At 48.8% G+C, this 18,382-nt stretch overlaps 1 protein-coding gene across 2 annotated transcripts in view; it reads right to left on the bottom strand.

Annotated features, from left to right (window-relative positions):
- Positions 1-7,260, bottom strand: part of CACNB4 (calcium voltage-gated channel auxiliary subunit beta 4) — a 152,161-nt gene extending 144,901 nt beyond the window's left edge. For both annotated transcript variants that reach the window (XM_066577428.1, XM_066577429.1), the window contains exons 1-2: positions 7,198-7,260; positions 6,771-6,854 (exon numbers count right to left, since the gene is read on the bottom strand). In XM_066577428.1, the coding sequence (XP_066433525.1) occupies positions 6,771-6,854; positions 7,198-7,260 (147 nt within the window). The remainder of the gene's footprint in view (positions 1-6,770; positions 6,855-7,197) is intronic.
- Positions 7,261-18,382: the final 11,122 nt, after the last annotated feature.

The raw sequence follows: 18,382 nt of genomic DNA, 5'->3' as shown, positions 1-18,382 counted from the left end.
AGATCCAAATAATAAACGTAAACACGTTCCCGATCTCCTGCATGCAAAAGTTATACACTCAGGAAAGCAGATAGAAGCAAAATTGATACTTTCAAACTCTGGTGCTGGACAAGAATGCTGCGTATACCATGGACGGCAATGGTCGCCAACAAGATGGTCCTAGTGCGTATCAAACCAAAAATATCGCTAGAGGGAAAAATCTGCAAACGGCGGCTCTCGTACTTTGGACATAGCATGCGAGCCAAATCTCTGGAAACAACATGGATGCTCGGTACAGTTAGAGGATCACGCAGAAGAGAACGACAAGGAAAATGCTGGCTGGACGCAATCAAGGCAGATAGAAACATGCACATTAGTTTGGGCTCTGACGACGGTCATGTTCCTGTCTGGAAACCTCAGGGTGAGCGCCTCAATCCTGCCTTTGCTATGGAGCGGCACACTGCCCCCTGCTGGTGTGGGGGTTGTCTAGGATTAGGCCGGCATCAGCATCTAGCAAATGCTGGACCACTCACAGGTGAGATGCATGCCATCCTTGTTCTTTGAGCAATAGTATCTGCATCTTTAAGACATGGCTATAGTTAACTATGACAGCGGGACTGCAGTAAGCCCAGCGCATCCTGTTTCACCACTTGGCATCCTCTCTGCCATGCAATGATGTCATTGCACTGCCTGCACTGCTCCACATGATCCTGGCCAGAAGAGGCCAAAGTAGAGGATGGAGGACACTGTGGGAGGGTGATGGAGGAGAGTTTCTTATTTTATTGCTGTGTGTGGCCTATAAATGACTCGTCGCACAAAGTGGGGCCTATAAATGTCTTGGGGTACAGAAAGTGACCTATAAATTAATAAAGGGCAGAGTAGGGCAAATAAATTAATAAGGGAACACACCAGAACCTATAAATTACTAAGGGGCCCACTGCGACTCTGTTACCTAAGAGCCTATGTACAGTTGGAGCCGGCCCTGGTCTAGGACTAGAGAAAAAAGGTGTTTGTTACGGCACTCTGACCCCCTGAGCACCAGGTGGGGTGCCCTGAACTTCTCGCACCCCACTGTCCCTGCCTACTTGCCTCGACCCTGGCTAACCCCAGGCAGACAACTGGACGGCGGTCCCTACCCTGGCTAGGGACCTGGCGACTATACAAGCTGGAACTACCCAACAGGGCAGAGTGCCGACAGGGAGGCAGATGGAAATGACCAAACAGAAACAGACTGAACTGCAGACAAGCTGGAGGAAGCTGACAGGCAAACTAGGAGCTGGCTGAGACTAGCTGCAGACAGACTAACTAGACGCTGACAGAACCAATAACTGGCAGTGAGCTCAGATCACTGCCAGTCTTTTAACTACCAGGCTCCACCCAGGGGCGGAGAGTGGGAGGAGGCAACTCCTCCCACTGCTGCATAAGAAGGATGGAGGCGTGCGGGCCAAGCCGCCGGGAGAGCCCCAACACCAGAGCTCCAGGACGCCAGCGCCAGAGCGACGTGCGCCGACCGCGGGACCCCGCGCTGCCCTGCATGGTAACAGTGTGCTTTTCAGAAACAGCACCATTCTTCTCCATAGGCTGTGCCTGGTACTGCAGCAACCCAGTGAGTAGGGATGAGCTGCAATACCAGACACATCCCATAAACAAGAGTAGCGCTGTTTGTGGGGGGAAAAGCTAATTCTTATTCCTAATCATGGACATCCCCTTTAGGCTAGTATTATGGCCGTGCTTCAGCATCCATGATACAGATATGTTTCCCCGCCTGCCTGTGCGATTTAATGGTGATAGTTCGGGTGAGTAAACCCCACATATGGGCCAGGACAGATGCCTGTATTATGGACGCACAAATGTGGCCATTATACGCTTGTGTGATACTGGCCTAAATATAGGCAGACAATTATAAAGTCATTATAATGCTCAGACTGTGAGAGATAGAAAGGTCATTGTTCCATAGTGTCAGGCTTCGATCACACTGTGATTAATCTAGCAGATGCACTTCGAATTTTTCCAACATGGATCAGTTACAATATTCTGCAGCAGAAATCCAAGACAAAGCTTCAGAGTTCTGCCTCAGCTTTAGCCCCAGTCGATGGGGAAAATACGCTTGAGGCTGACAGACTTTTTTCTGTGATGCAGATTCCAAAATCCACGTGTGGAAAAATTTGGGTCCAATGCCAACAATAATGCTTAAAGGGGTCGCACCAAAATCTAAAGTTATTCCCTCTCCAAAAGAGTACTTCTGGCCAATCAGAGGGTAGGTATAGTCGATCGGCATAGTTTGGATTAGGTAGTTAGAAAAATGCCATAGCCATTTTGGATAACCAACATCAGGACCCAGAACTGGACAGGACAACTGTACAGGAGACCAACGGCAGGTAATACCACAAGCCTCTCCGGTCCCTAAGCAGAATTTCGTCCTAAGGCTGGGTTCCCACACAGCGTATTCCCGGTGGAAATCTCGCGGTTTGGCCACAGGGAAAAACCGTGAGATTTCCCCTGGGAAAGCGCTGCTTCAAAATGCGCGGCACTTAGCCGCAGGTTTTGGAGTGGCTTAGCCGCATGCTTTTCCGTTGCAGCCGGCGCTCCGATAGAGGAGAGCGCGGCCGCAATGGAAAAAAAAAGAATGGACATGCTGCAGACGGCGTATCCGCGCCGCAACGCCGGCTTCTGCCAGACTTGCTGTGACGGATTCGCCATCTCATGTGGATGAGATTTCTGAGAAATCTCGTCCACATGGCTGGCTCATCCCAGGCTTAGCAGCCACAGGCGGATTTGCCATGGCAAAATTCTGGACGAAACTTCTGCGGCAAATCTGCCCTGTGTAAACCCAGCCTAATTCTGCTTTCCTGCATCTTCCGTTAGGCAGAATTTATTGCATATGGATTAATTCAGCTGCCAATAAACACTGTATTCAATGAGCTCCCCCTAGTGGTAGCTGCACATAAACACAATTTTAGCCTTTTAGTTAAAGGAGTATTTGAGTAATCTAACCCCTTTTAATACTAACGACCTACACTCAGGATCAGTCGTCAGTACTTGACCAGTGGGGCTCCACCTATTATGCTTTTGCTGCCAACCCCAGGCTGGGAGTCGGAAGTGTAAAATAGAAGTCTTCAGCTCCACTTGATTTCAATGGCAATAAAGCCCTTTATGCCACTTCCATCTCCGAACTCATTAATGACGTCCAACTAAGCTGCACTGACAGCAGGCAGCATGATCAGCTGATCAGTGGGGATCCTCAGCGGCGAATATCCGTCTATCAACTGTCAACGACCTATTCTGAGGAGAGGTCATCAATAGTATTTGCCTGTAAAACCCCTTTAAATGCCCAGAATTTGCCTTAAATGACAATATGAAGCAAAGTAGTTCAGTGCTGGGTTCCCTCTCACCACCAGCCCCATAAAATTGCTGTGGTCGGCCTCCGTGGTAATTATTCCACTGCCTACAGGGTTATTGCACTATGGCCCCTATTGTTAGCACTAACATACAGATGGGACTTATATAACATTGGGTACAATAAAATTGCCTCGCTGTGGACCCTAACAGATGTGATGTCACTATGTGACATATATTGCATCTGGTAGTGCTAGAACTAGAAAGCCAACATGTTCCAGAAGTGTCATTACAATGGATCCTCTTTTGCATTCTGGACATCTATAGTCGAACCACCCAAAATATGGCAATGTCCAATTTAATATAAGTAACCATTGCCTTGCAGGAATGCTGCCTTCTAATAGATGGCGCTGTAGAGGCATTGTTGCAACTTTCAATTTACATAAATTTCCCAGAGGAGCATGCATAGCTTTATATGTCTCCCCACATATATTGGGTGTTCTCCCTAAGGAGCAAAAATACAGTTCGATGACTCACGTTAGGAGCCTCTCACCCAGCCAAGCCAACCTACGGTACACGGATGAGGGACAAAATCCCCCAAACAGTCTGTCTGCACATAGTTATCTGTTCCTTCTGGAGAAGACTCTGGCTTTAGCTTATATTCCCAGTCATTGTTACAAGGTTTGTTAAAAAGGTCTGACATTGACTTGCAGGAATGCTACTTTCCAATAGGTGGTGCTGTAGAGGCATTGTTCTAGCTTTCAATTTGCATAAATTTCCCAGAGGAGCATGCAAGACCCTATAAGTCTCGTTTGGTTCTTCATCTCTCTGAAAGTAAGTCAATGCTACCTATACTGTGACTGTATAAATTATTACTATACTCCTGAGAATATGTAAACTTGTCGTTATGTAAATGTCCTCCTCTAATTACCAATTAACAGGCTGACATTCTAACAAGTTGCTCGCATCATCGGTAGGACGTCTGACTCAATTTATTTTGCATTAATGACTTAGAACACATGAAGTGCATTGATGTTAGTAATGAAAAGCCAAATTAAAATACATGATCTACAATACAAAAAAGGAAAAGTCACAATATATATCAAATGCTTCTATGTCCACAAAGTACAATCTGACATAGGCCCAGCTCTGTTCTCTTAGGCTTGGTTTAGACTGAGGTATACATGGGAAGGAGTTCCTGATGCATACGCACCATGGAAGGTTCCATCACTGTATAGGAATACCATGGCATGCATCGCCTATAGGTTGCCCGATAAAAGCAAAAAAAATGAATTGGGACTATGGATACGTTCCATGTATGTGTAGGAAGCTTTCCCGGCACATAGGCCAAATGTGGTGTGAACTTAGCCAAAGTATCCATTTGGTAAAGCAGCAGTTTGTGCTCCAGAGCAGCTCTTCCTACTAGAAAAAGGAAAGTTGCAACTATACTCATCCATTTTGGATGCTATAGGAAATTCTATTTGGTCACTCAGTCACCCGAGTGACATACATGTAATTATACCCAGGCACTTCCTTGCGCTCTACCCCCTCTTCTCCCTCACTTATATAGCTACTAGTCCGGTACATGTTATTTAGGATACGTACTTATGCGGAGAAAAAAACTACTACAAATCCACCAGCGGATTTTGCTGCATGTTCCGTGAGATGACATCACTAAGCGCTCCTTCACGCGGGCGTGTGTGCATTTGCACGCGCCTCAGTGCTGCATTTTTGCATAATGAATAATACTATTTTGCGCACATATTGATGCATTTTACTGTATTTTCCACCTGCAGGGCACGTTCATTTGCGTGGAAAATAAGGCGCACCATTTGATATGGCTAATTGGTTCCAGATGTGTTCTTTTTCAAGTTGAATTACACAGCACAATACACATCTCCTTATATATTGCGCGCATTTGTGCACCTCCCACTGACTTCTATGGGGAAAATAAAGCACGTTGTGTTTTTTTCTGGCAGCAACTAAATGTGCAGGAAAAAAAACGTGCATGTGAAGGAACCCAATGGTACTGTTGACTGCGTATTTCGTGCAGAAATTTTGCACACACAAATGCGCTCATGTGAAGGAGCACTAGATGGTCCTGCTTATGTGCATTCACTGCCCATATAGATTAGAGCACGTAGGAAGGACTTTCTACACAGAGGAAGTGTTTCCACTAGGGATGAGCGAGCGTACTCGGAAAAGCACTACTCACTCGAGTAATTTGCTTTATCCGAGTATCGCTGTGCTCGTCCCTGAAGATTCGGGTGCCGGCACGGAGCGGGGAGCTGCAGGGGAGAGCGGGGAGGAACGGAGGGGAGATCTTTCTCTCCTTCTTTCCCGCCCGCTCTGCCCCTGCTCCCCGCTGCGACTCACCTGTCAGCCACAGCGGCACCCGAATCTTCAGGGACGAGCACAGCGATACTCGGATAAAGCAAATTACTCGAGCGACTAGTGCTTTTCCGAGTACGCTCGCTCATCTCTAGTTTCCACATAACAGCCCAAAAAACATTAAGGAAAGCCATCAATGCAAACTTCTCTTATTGATTCCATCTATTCTAGCAATATAGGACTTTATACTGTAAACCGAACAAGTGCAGGTAATATACCCCTTAACCCTTCTGGTCCTGGGACAGAATTTTGTCCTAAAACCAAAGGGTTGCTTTAAATATTTTTTAAGGGTGTATGCACTATAGAGACAGCCCATGCATCTGCAGAAAGAAGGCCTGAGCCGGTTGGCTCTAATCCTTATAAAATGGAAAAACCCATGCACATGCCCTACAATGTTAGCAAACAAAAGGATGGGAAATCAACATAAGAATTTAATTGGTAGACTGAGGCACTTCATGCCAGTGTTGGCCAATCAAAGCAGTGTGTAGTGTCTTAGACTACTGATCCACTACCAGTGCTCAGTGTGTATTGAGCGGCCTGAAAAGTGCGGCAGCCAATTTGGAAGACTAGTGAAGGGTCCAGAAAACTAGTAGCAGGTAATATTACTCCCCTTTCTCCTGTCCTGGGACAAATAGTCTCCTGATACTGATGGGTTAATTGAAGCATTTATCACCTATCCACTGTGCTCAGCTGTTTCAGTCAGTGCCATAGACTTTAGGTGGAATGGCAGGATGCATGCTTGACCGCCACTCCATTCAATCTCCTCCTAGCCATGGTCTTGAAGCTGGAGGGAAAGGGGAACCAAGGTCCCCAATTCTGGCAATCAATGAGGGTCCAAGTTATAGAACACCAACTGATCAAGTATTTATCACCTGAATAAGTGGTAAGTGCTTTAGACTGAAATACCCCTTTCAAGAACCAATGCTTGAATTTGAGGAGAAGACCAGTAAATTGAACCAATGTAATCCACTGGGAATCATTTTATATCTCTCTAAAAAGGAGGCCCATATTTCCCATGCATAGCATCCAACAATAATAACACATAAAAATAGTTATCATCCTACCTGTCTTAGGATGAAGCTTGTAGAGGTGGTACTCCCATCCGATCTCTTCAGTCTACTTCTTCTAGAAGCGGTCCCTCTCGAAACCTCAACAACAATGGGGAGATTCCCTAAGTACATTGAAGACCGGACCGACATCTCTAACTAGAAGACTTGGATTGGCTTCTGAGTGACTCTCCTATTTCCAACTAATTAGATCCAAGAACTATATATAGAAGAACATTCGAAAACTAGGAAGACCTCTTAAAGATCAAGTAGACCTTCTGTGACATCGCCTAATGGATATCTATTCTATAACCACACTATAGAAGAATATAATCAACCTACAGTTACCACCCCTCGGCACTGCTTCCACCTGGCTCTCAGCCCTCACATATAGTTCATTGGGTCAACTTGACTAGGGACATCCCAAGACTGATGATAGTTGTACCTGGAAGATTGGACTGTGCAGTGCTTCAGTTATTCCATTTTTGGGGTAGGAATTCCTGGACATGTCTACAAGAGCATGTCCCGAAGGAAGATAACCATACAAGATCACCAAAGCTCATCAGCCCTCTTGTAGAAGGTCCTACTAGCTTTCCATCACCACCAGCATCACATCATCTTCTACAGAGCTGTCATCTTCAGCACCATAGCTCCAAACACAGCATCCGAAAGCAAGGGATCTGACTGCTACGTCTGGCTGTATCACTGATGCTTCGAGTCTGTGCAGCTCAGTAGCAAGTCTTCAGTCCATCCAGTCATAAGAGATTCACCCCTTCGTCTTCAGAAAGTAAAGGTGCTTGCCAGCGATGACCTACCTCTCAAGGTCTTCCAGGAAGAGTGAGCTGGACTGGCAGTCTTGAAATGTAGATTTAACACAAGACTCTGATAGGCTGCTGATTCTCTCAAGACCTGCCTTAACCGAGGAGATGTGAATTAACCTGTGATGACCCAGCGGGGATGTTTGTTCTCTTTCTTTTTTGGGAATCCTAAGACGTCTTCAACCTTTTTAGCTCAGTGCTGCACATACTTCAGGATTCTTAATGAATACTCCAGGGCTTGGGAAGCTTGCTGGACTATTTTAGAAACTACTGGCAGTTGCTTTGCAAGAGGCATTGCCATATGTCTCTGTGTACATCAATGTTCCTTAGTATTGTACTTTCCTTAAGGACAGTCTGTGCGGATCTCTCTCTGCAGCCTCTTCTATGTTCTTTCCCGAGCCTCTCGAAATCCTTAATACTGCACCAAGTTTAGCAGAGTGTTGGGAGGCAGCCAGATAATTGGTACCTTGATGTTCTTGCTCTGTCACTGTTCCTAGAGAATATTTGGAATCCGACCATCCTATTTATTGTAAGTAGGACGGTTTCATCGCTGCTTGTCGTTAAAGAAAATGTTAAAGGAGCAGCAAAACAGGGAATGGGAAATCTAAGGAGCTGCAACTCACATTTATGTGTAGTTATATTAATGTTTCTGGAGGTGCGGGAGAGAAAACTGCGATCATGAGGGCAGAAATTTATTTTTTCTACCAAAGTCAGCGACAAAATGGCTGATAACAGGGAACAGTAGACTATATTCATACACAGCGAAAAGAAATAAGACTTGATTCCGGGTTCCTTTTAGTAGTCTTGAGGATGGAAGAGAAAGGGTAAATAGTAGAGATGAGCGAACGTACTCGTCCGAGCTTGATACTCGTTCGAGTATTAGCGTGTTCCAGATGCTCGTTACTAGAGGCGAGTACCACGCGATGTTCGAGTTACTTTCACTTTCATCTCTGAGACGTTAGCGAGCTTTTCTGGCCAATAGAAAGACAGGGAAGGCATTACAACTTCCCCCTGCGACGTTCAAGCCCTATACCACCCCCCTGCAGTGAGTGGCTGGCGAGATGAGGTGTCACCCGAGTATATAAATCGGCCCCTGCCGCGGCTCGCCACAGATGCATTCTGACAGAGATCAGGGAAAGTGCTGCTGGTGCCGGAGCTGCTATAGGGAGAGCGTCAGGAGTGATTTTAGGCTTCAAGAACCCCAACGGTCCTTCTTAGGGCCACATCTGACCGTGTGCAGTACTGTTGAGGCTGCTTTTTGCAGTGTTGCACTTTTTTTTTTTTTGTATATCGGCCGTGCAGAGCATTGCGTCCTCAGTCTGCAGTCATTGTACAGAGTATAGGGCAAGTACTGGTGAGGCAGGGAAAGAGATATTCAGGCTATATAGGCAGTGGGCTTTTTCCCAAAAATTGGGGGAAAATACTATATTTGGGCTGCCTGTGACCGTCTTCAGTTTACTGCGTGTCTGCTGGGGGTAGTAGTCCTAATTAATACGCAGCTAAGCGTTACAGCAGGCTTGCGCAAAATTGTTTCCTGGATCTGCTGTCTCTGTTACATCAGCGCCATCATCCCGCCACAGGGAAACAGTATACATAATATTATACGTTGCCTACAGTATCTATCTGCTGGGGGTAGTAGTCCTAATTATTACGCAGCTAAGCGTTACAGCAGGCTTGCGCTAAATTGTTTCCCAGATCTGCTGTCTCTGTTACATCAGCACCGTCATCCCGCCACAGGGAAACAGTATACATAATATTATACGCTGCCTACAGTATCTATCTGCTGGGGGTAGTAGTCCTAATTAATACGCAGCTAAGCGTTACAGCAGGCTTGCGCAAAATTGTTTCCTGGATCTGCTGTCTCTGTTACATCAGCGCCGTCATCCCACCACAGGGAAACAGTATACATAATATTATACGCTGCCTACAGTATCTATCTGCTGGGGGTAGTAGTCCTAATTAATACGCAGCTAAGCGTTACAGCAGGCTTGCGCAAAATTGTTTCCTGGATCTGCTGTCTCTGTTACATCAGCGCCGTCATCCCACCACAGGGAAACAGTATACATAATATTATACGCTGCCTACAGTATCTATCTGCTGGGGGTAGTAGTCCTAATTAATACGCAGCTAAGCGTTACAGCAGGCTGGCGCAAAATTGTTTCCTGGATCTGCTGTCTCTGTTACATCAGCACCGTCATCCCGCCAGAGGGAAACAGTATACATAATATTATACGCTGCCTACAGTATCTATCTGCTGGGGGTAGTAGTCCTAATTAATACGCAGCTAAGCGTTACAGCAGGCTGGCGCAAAATTGTTTCCTTGATCTGCTGTCTCTGTTACATCAGCGCCGTCATCCCGCCAGAGGGAAACAGTATACATAATATTATACGCTGCCTACAGTATCTATCTGCTGGGGGTAGTAGTCCTAATTAATACGCAGCTAAGCGTTACAGCAGGCTGGCGCAAAATTGTTTCCTTGATCTGCTGTCTCTGTTACATCAGCGCCGTCATCCCGCAAGAGGGAAACAGTATACATATTATACGCTGCCTACAGTATCTATCTGCTGGGGGTAGTAGTCCTAATTAATACGCAGCTAAGCGTTATAGCAGGCTTGCGCAAAATTGTTTCCTGGATCTGCTGTGCGTTCCGTAAGGGAAGTCAGCCTCCAACCACAGGCCAATAAGCGGCACATTTAATTACAGCGTTCTGTTTCTGCACTACTGGTAATACAGCATGCTGAGGGGTAGGGGTAGGCCTAGAGGACGTGGACGCGGGCGAGGACACGGAGGCCCAAGTCAGGGTGTGGGCACAGGCCGAGCTCCTGATCCAGGTGTATCGCAGCCGACTGCTGCGGGATTAGGAGAGAGGCACGTTTCTGGCGTCCCCACATTCATCTCACAATTAATGGGTCCACGCGGTAGACCTTTATTAGAAAATGAGCAGTGTGAGCAGGTCCTGTCATGGATGGCAGAAAGTGCATCCAGCAATCTATCGACCACCCAGAATTCTGCGCCGTCCACTGCTGCAACTCTGAATCCTCTGGCTGCTGCTCCTCCTTCCTCCCAGCCTCCTCACTCCATTACAATGACACATTCTGAGGAGCAGGCAGACTCCCAGGAACTGTTCTCGGGCCCCTGCCCAGAATGGGCAGCAATGGTTCCGAATCCTCTCCCACTGGAGGAGTTTGGCGTGACCGATGCCCAACCTTTGGAAAGTTCCCGGGGTCCGGGGGATGAGGCTGGGGGCTTCCGGCAACTGTCTCAAGAGCTTTCAGTGGGTGAGGAGGACGATGACGATGAGACACAGTTGTATATCACTCAGGTAGTAGTAATTGGAGAAAGTCCGAGGGAGGAGCGCACAGAGGATTCGGAGGAAGAGCAGCAGGACGATGAGGTGACTGACCCCACCTGGTTTGCTACGCCTACTGAGGACAGGTCTTCAGAGGGGGAGGCAAGTGCAGCAGCAGGGCAGGTTGGAAGAGGCAGTGCGGTGGCCAGGGGTAGAGGCAGGGCCAGACCGAATAATCCACCAACTGTTTCCCAAAGCGCCCCCTCGCGCCATGCCACCCTGCAGAGGCCGAGGTGCTCAAAGGTCTGGCAGTTTTTCACTGAGAGTGCAGACGACCGACGAACAGTGGTGTGCAACCTTTGTCGCGCCAAGATCAGCCGGGGAGCCACCACCACCAGCCTCACCACCACCAGCATGCGCAGACATATGATGGCCAAGCACCCCACAAGGTGGGACGAAGGCCGTTCACCGCTTCCGGTTTGCACCACTGCCTCTCCCCCTGTGCCCCAACCTGCCACTGAGATCCAACCCCCCTCTCAGGACACAAGCACTACCGTCTCCTGGCCTGCACCCACACCCTCACCTCCGCTGTGCTCGGCCCCATCCACCAATGTCTCTCAGCACACTGTCCAGCCGTCGCTAGCGCAAGTGTTGGAGCGCAAGCGCAAGTACGCCGCCATGCACCCGCACGCTCAAGCGTTAAACGTGCACATAGCCAAATTTATCAGCCTGGAGATGCTGCCGTATAGGGTTGTGGAAACGGAGGCTTTCAAAGGTATGATGGCGGCCGTGGCCCCGCGCTACTCAGTTCCCAGTCGCACGACTTTTCCCGATGTGCCGTCCCAGCCCTGCACGACCACGTCTCCCGCAACATTGTACGCGCCCTCACCAACGCGGTTACTGGCAAGGTCCACTTAACAACGGACACGTGGACAAGCACAGGCGGGCAGGGCCACTATATCTCCCTGACGGCACATTGGGTGAATTTAGTGGAGGCTGGGACAGAGTCAGAGCCTGGGACCGCTCACGTCCTACCCACCCCCAGAATTGCGGGCCCCAGCTCGGTGGTGGTATCTGCGGCGGTGTATGCTTCCTCCACTAAACCACCCTCCTCCTCCTCCTCCTACGCAACCTCTGTCTCGCAATCAAGATGTGTCAGCAGCACGTCGCCACCAGTCAGTGTCACGCGGGGTGGCAGCACAGCGGTGGGCAAGCACCAGCAGACCGTGCTGATGCTACTCAGCTTAGGAGAGAAGAGGTACACGGCCCACGAACTGCTGCAGGGTCTGAAAGAGCAGACCGACCGCTGGCTTGCACCGCTGAGCCTCCAACCGGGCATGGTCGTGTGTGACAACGGCCGTAACCTGGTGGCGGCTCTGCAGCTCGGCAGCCTCACGCACGTGCCATGCCTGGCCCACGTCTTTAATTTGGTGGTTCAGCGCTTTCTGAAAAGCTACCCACGCTTGTCAGACCTGCTCGTAAAGGTGCGCCGGCTCTGCGCACATTTCCGCACGTCCCACACGGACGCTGCCACCCTGCGCACCCTGCAACATCGGTTTCATCTGCCAGTGCACCGACTGCTGTGCGACGTGCCCACACGGTGGAACTCTACGCTCCACATGTTGGCCAGGCTCTATGAGCAGCGTAGAGCTATAGTGTGATACCAACTCCAACATGGGCGGCGCAGTGGGAGTCAGCCTCCTCAATTCTTTACAGAAGAGTGGGCCTGGTTGGCAGACATCTGCCAGGTCCTTGGAAACTTTGAGGAGTCTACCCAGATGGAGAGCGGCGATGCTGCAATCATTAGCGTCACCATTCCTCTGCTATGCCTCTTGAGAAGTTCCCTGCAAAGCATAAAGGCAGACACTTTGCGCTCGGAAACAGAGGCGGGGGAAGACAGTATGTCGCTGGATAGTCAGAGCACCCTCCTGTCTATATCTCAGCGCGTTGAGGAGGAGGAGGAGGAGGGGGAGGAGCATGAGGAGGAGGGGGAAGAGACAGCTTGGCCCACTGCTGAGGGTACTCATGCTGCTTGCCTGTCATCCTTTCAGCGTGTATGGCCTGAGGAGGAGGAGGATCCTGAAAGTGATCTTCCTAGTGAGGACAGCCATGTGTTGCATACAGGTACCCTGGCACACATGGCTGACTTCATGTTCGGATGCCTTTCTCGTGACCCTCGCGTTACACGCATTCTGGCCACTACGGATTACTGGGTGTACACACTGCTCGACCCACGGTATAAGGAGAACCTTTCCACTCTCATTCCCGAAGAGGAAAGGGGTTCGAGAGTGATGCTATACCACAGGACCCTGGCGGACAAACTGATGGTAAAATTCCCATCCGACAGCGCTAGTGGCCGAAGGCGCAGTTCCGAGGGCCAGGTAGGAGGGGAGGCGCGGAGATCAGGCAGCATGTACAGCACAGGCAGGGGAACACTCTCTAAGGCCTTTGAGAGCTTTCTGGCTCCCCAGCAAGACTCTGTCACCGCTCCCCAGTCAAGGCTGAGTCGGCGGGAGCACTGTAAAAGGATGGTGAGGGAGTACGTAGCCGATCGCACGACCGTCCTCCGTGACGCCTCTGCCCCCTACAACTACTGGGTGTCGAAGCTGGACACGTGGCCTGAACTCGCGCTGTATGCCCTGGAGGTGCTTGCTTGTCCTGCGGCTAGCGTCTTGTCAGAGAGGGTGTTTAGTGCGGCTGGGGGAATCATCACAGATAAGCGTACCCGCCTGTCAACCGACATTGCCGACAGGCTTACACTCATCAAGATGAACAAAGCCTGGATTTCCCCAGACTTCTCTTCTCCACCAGCGGACAGCAGCGATACCTAAACAATACGTAGGCTGCACCCGCGGATGGAAGCATTGTTCTCTATCACCATCAAAAACGTGAACCTTTTAGCTTCATCAATCTGTGTATAATATTCATCCTCCTCCTCCTGCTCCTCCTGAAACCTGACATAATCACGCTGAACGGGCAATTTTTCTTAGGCCCACAAGGCTCAGTCATATAATTTTTGTAAACAATTTTTATGAGTTTCAATGCTCATTAAAGCGTTGAAACTTTCACCTCAACCAATTTTTATTTTAACTGGGCTGCCTCCAGGCCTAGTTACAAATTAAGCCACATTAACCAAAGCAATTAATGGGTGTCACCTGCCCTCTTGGTTGGGCATGGGCAATTTTTCTGACGTACATTAGTACTGTTGGTACACCAATTTTTTGGGGCCCTCGCCTACAGTGTAATCCAATTAATTTTTTGCCCACCTGCATTTAAAGCTGACATTACATCAGCTGTGATGGCCACTGCAATGGGATACATTTATGTACAGCCGGTGAGTTCCAGGGAGCCTCCCCTGCTGTCGGTCCACACGGAGTTGTAAATGCATGTGTCCACTTCTAAAGAACCCCAGTCTGACTGGGGCATGCAGTGTGGGCCGAAGCCCACCTGCATTAAACATGACATTACCTCAGCTGTGATGGGCAATGCAATGGGATACATTTATGTACCGCGGGTGGCTTCCTGGCACCCACCCATGCTGTCGGTCCACACGGAGTTGTAACTGCATGTGTCCATTTCTAAAGAACCCCAGTCTGACTGGGGCATGCAGTGTGGGCCGAAGCCCACCTGCATTTAATCAGACGTTACCTCAGCTGTGATGGGCACTGCAATGGGATACATTTATGTACAGCCGGTGGGTTCCAGGGAGCCACCCATGCTGTGGGTCCACACGGAATTCCCATTGCGGAGTTGTACCTGCCTGTGACTATTTATAAAAAACCGCGGTCTGACTGGGGCATGCAGACACCTTGACAGAATGAATAGTGTGTGGCACATAGGTTCCCCATTGCTATGCCCACGTGTACAGCTCCTGATGGCGGTGGTACAGGATTCTATTTCTCATTGCTTCTGTACAGCATTGTGGGCTATCGCCCCGCCCCTTTTAAAGAGGGTCGCTGCCTAGCCGTGCCAACCCTCTGCAGTGTGTGCCTGCGGTTCCTCCTCATGGCAGACGCACTTATAAATAGACATGAGGGTGGTGTGGCTATGAGGCCAGCGTGTGGCATGAGTGCAGCTGAAGGCTGCGCAGGGACACTTTGGTGTGCGCTGTGAACACTGGGTCGTGCGGGGGGGGGGGGGGGGGTTGGGCAGCATGTAACCCAGGAGAAGTGGCAGCGGAGTGTCACAGATGTTTCACAAATGGAAACCTTAGCGAGCATCGGCGATATACAAAAATGCTCTGGTTGCCCATTGACATCAATGGGGTTTGTTACTCGAAACGCACCCTCGAGCATTGTGAAAATTTCGTCCCGAGTAACGAGCACCCGAGCATTTTGGTGCTCGCTCATCTCTAGTAAATAGAGAAAAGCAATCTGTCACCTTGAACACGCTGTATACAAATGATTAAAAATCTTATTTGTATCGCGGCAACTTATTTCACAGCGCTTTCTGGTAATTTATTTATTACCCCCCTACAATTTGGCTACATGAACCAAGCGGGGATTGAACCAGCAACCTTCAGGTCGTGAGCGAACGCTTAGGCCTGCATTTCTGCTGCCTTAACATTCTTGGGACTGCAGGTATGTTACAGAGCAGAAGGAGCCGAGTAGACCGATATATAGTTGTATGAGTATAGAGTCAATGTAAGGACGGTTTCACATCCGGTTGTAGGTTCTGTCGCAGGTAGCCGGCTCTAAATATCCGAAAAAAAGTGGTGCATGCAGCACGTCTTCTTCCATCCAAAAGCCGGGCAACAGAGCGGAAAGCAAACAGACCCTATTATATTCAATGGAGTCCGTTTGGTTCCGTCCACAGACTGAGCCATTCGGTAATGGGGATTTCTCTTTCTTGCTCCCCGCATGGAGCAGGAAAGTGCATCTCCGAGCCTTCCTACACACAGCCGCACTCTCGCGCGCATCCGATGTACCGGCGGATGCAAGGCATTTTCTGTGAAAAAAAACCAAAAACATCTCCTCTCACTTCAGTGCTTGCCATTGTTTTCAATAGGAAACTCGCAACGCACGCCATGTTATACGGTTTCCTGTCCCATTGAAAGCAATGGGCGATGCATTCCAAAGGAACACCTAAAGATAGGATATGCTGCAAAGTTTTCCTGCTCACTGATGCGAGGGGAAAAAAAACACTCGCATATATACGCAAGAGTGCGTCTCACAATGCATAAATCTTATGCGATATTCACAGCCACGTGAAAGCGGCTTGTCTTGTATTTTAATTATCTATATCTCTGCTCATTCTGAGCTGAACAGTCCAGTGGGCGGAGCTATCAGTGACTGACAGCTGCCCCTTCATGCACAGTCATACACAGATCACTGCCAATCACTGATAGCTCCGCCCATTGGACTTTTCAGCTCAGAATGTGCAGAGATGTAAATGAATTAAGAATGTTACACTAAATCTTTCCCCATAAAACTATATATATTAATCCGCTCAGCTCCTCCTGCTCCATAACGTGCTGCTGCAATAGCAGACAACCTACTGATTGGCAGGGGTGGTGCTGTTTCTGGATGAACGCAGCTGTGTTTTCCTAAACCTATACAACCCTTATGGGCTTATTCACACGAATAAAATATTCTTTCGTAAGCTTTGTGTGATTACACCAGTGGGGAAAAAAAAACTGCAGCACGTTCTCACTTTGGGTGTCCCATAGAACGTCTCGCCCATTTCTTTCAATGGGACCTTAACCCTTTCCAACCCACTGTTTGACGTCTAAAGACATTCTGATTGAAGGCTGTACAGCTTCGATGTCGGAAGACGCCCGGCAGGGTATTCTTACTGTAGTTTACTGGCTGCTCTGTTGTTGGGGGCCTCTCCAGCATGTCACATAATGCAGTATTGGCTCTAGCCAGCAGATGGCGCCACTGTAAAATGGCAGAAAGAGAAAACCCGGTAGGAAACCCTGAATCCAAAATTGGATTGCAAAGGGTTAAAAGACATTGCATGCAATGTGATGTTATGTTTACCATTGAAATGAATGGGAAACACTTCGGATCCTTCGATGCGTATGAGAATCGGGATTTCACAGAAGTGATGTATTGTGCTTTTGAATAAAAATGCTTTCCCTCGCTGTGATCCCCCCCTCCTCCCCCAAAAAAAACACATTGGCAAGTCTGATATCAGACCGATAACGTGTTCCCCCGTGTGAAAATCTGTGTTCACGCGATGTGAGGCGTTTCTCTGACAAAAGCACCCAGCATCACTTTTGTGAAGTAGCGATCACCGCTGCAGCTTTCAGCCACTTCAGGGGATCGGCAGGGATATCCCCTTTTTTTCCAACGGGAAACCTGGCATTTGTACGGCATTCGATGTAATTTACTGTCCCATTGAAAACAATGAGCGATGCGTTCCGAGGAACATGAAAAGATAGGACATGCCCCGATTTTTTGCAGTGCGGGAATTCATCGCTCATGTGTATTACTGCATTCAAAAAGAATGGGTTTCATATTCAGTTAAGAGTTTCGAAACGCACAAATCTCACACAAGTTTTTCGGCTCTGTGAAACTGGCCTAGAAGTGGAATGTTCCTTTAAATTTCATGCAGCGTATCTGAGCACCAGGAGAGTTTCCCTTTAGCGGTCTCACCGAGGGACCTCTGTGTAGAAACCAAATGCTGAGAACTCTTTATTGCTCCTGGCAAAACTGACTTTGAAGTAAAAGTTGCATTAAAGGGGTTCTGACATGAAGAAAAAAAAATTGTACTCACCTTGCCTGGCCTGGCCCGATCGCCAGGCATGTCCCCTCCAGCCGGCATCATCTTCTGTGCCTTTAAAGCAGAGCAGGAGCGGTCAAAAAGACCGCTTCCTGGCTCTGCTCCGTCCGTCAGGCACTTCCGAGGTCAACGGACGGACCGCTCACAGCAAGCACGTCACAAGCAGTGCTTGCTGTGGGCGGCCCGTCCGTCCGGCTGAACTCCGGAGTGCTGCGCATGCGCAGTGGAGACGCAGCCCGTCCTGACTCCTGTCAGAGGGCACCTCTCTACTGCGCATGCGCGCGATCCCGGAGCGGCGCGGCTGCTGGAGGAAGAAGACTGCCTGCCGGGAGCTGACCCCCCGATGTCAACAACAACAGAAGACAAGGTAAGTGTTATATTTTTATGCTTTAGCAGCCATTAAACCCTGGGTTCCCTGGGTCCATTAGGCACACCAGGGGACAATGGCTGCTAAAGCATAAAAAAATTATTCATGTCAGAACCCCTTTAAGAGTTGAAATACTTTTAATAACTTTCCTTTTTTAGGTTCGGGTTGGCTTTAGTTGAAGAGACAGGTAAAGAGTGAGGATCAGTCACACGGGGGGGGGTCAGTTTCGGTCTGCAAAATACGAGAGGTTTTCATGGACCAAAACTGCATACTCCTTGTGTATGGCATATTACAATGAAAAAGGTTTGGGACCTTGTTTGCCAGTAGAGCAAATGTGACTGGTCTCAGTAAGAGAAACCAAGTAATCTTGTAGATAGGATACCTTTTAACGGCTAACAAAAATACATGATGTTAATGCAAGCTTTCGGA

The sequence above is a fragment of the Eleutherodactylus coqui genome, chromosome 8 (genome assembly GCF_035609145.1).
Source record: "Eleutherodactylus coqui strain aEleCoq1 chromosome 8, aEleCoq1.hap1, whole genome shotgun sequence".
Classification (NCBI taxonomy): domain Eukaryota; kingdom Metazoa; phylum Chordata; class Amphibia; order Anura; family Eleutherodactylidae; genus Eleutherodactylus; species Eleutherodactylus coqui.
The sequence above is the reverse complement of the archived record's forward strand: the minus strand, read 5'-3'. Positions and strand labels throughout refer to the sequence as shown.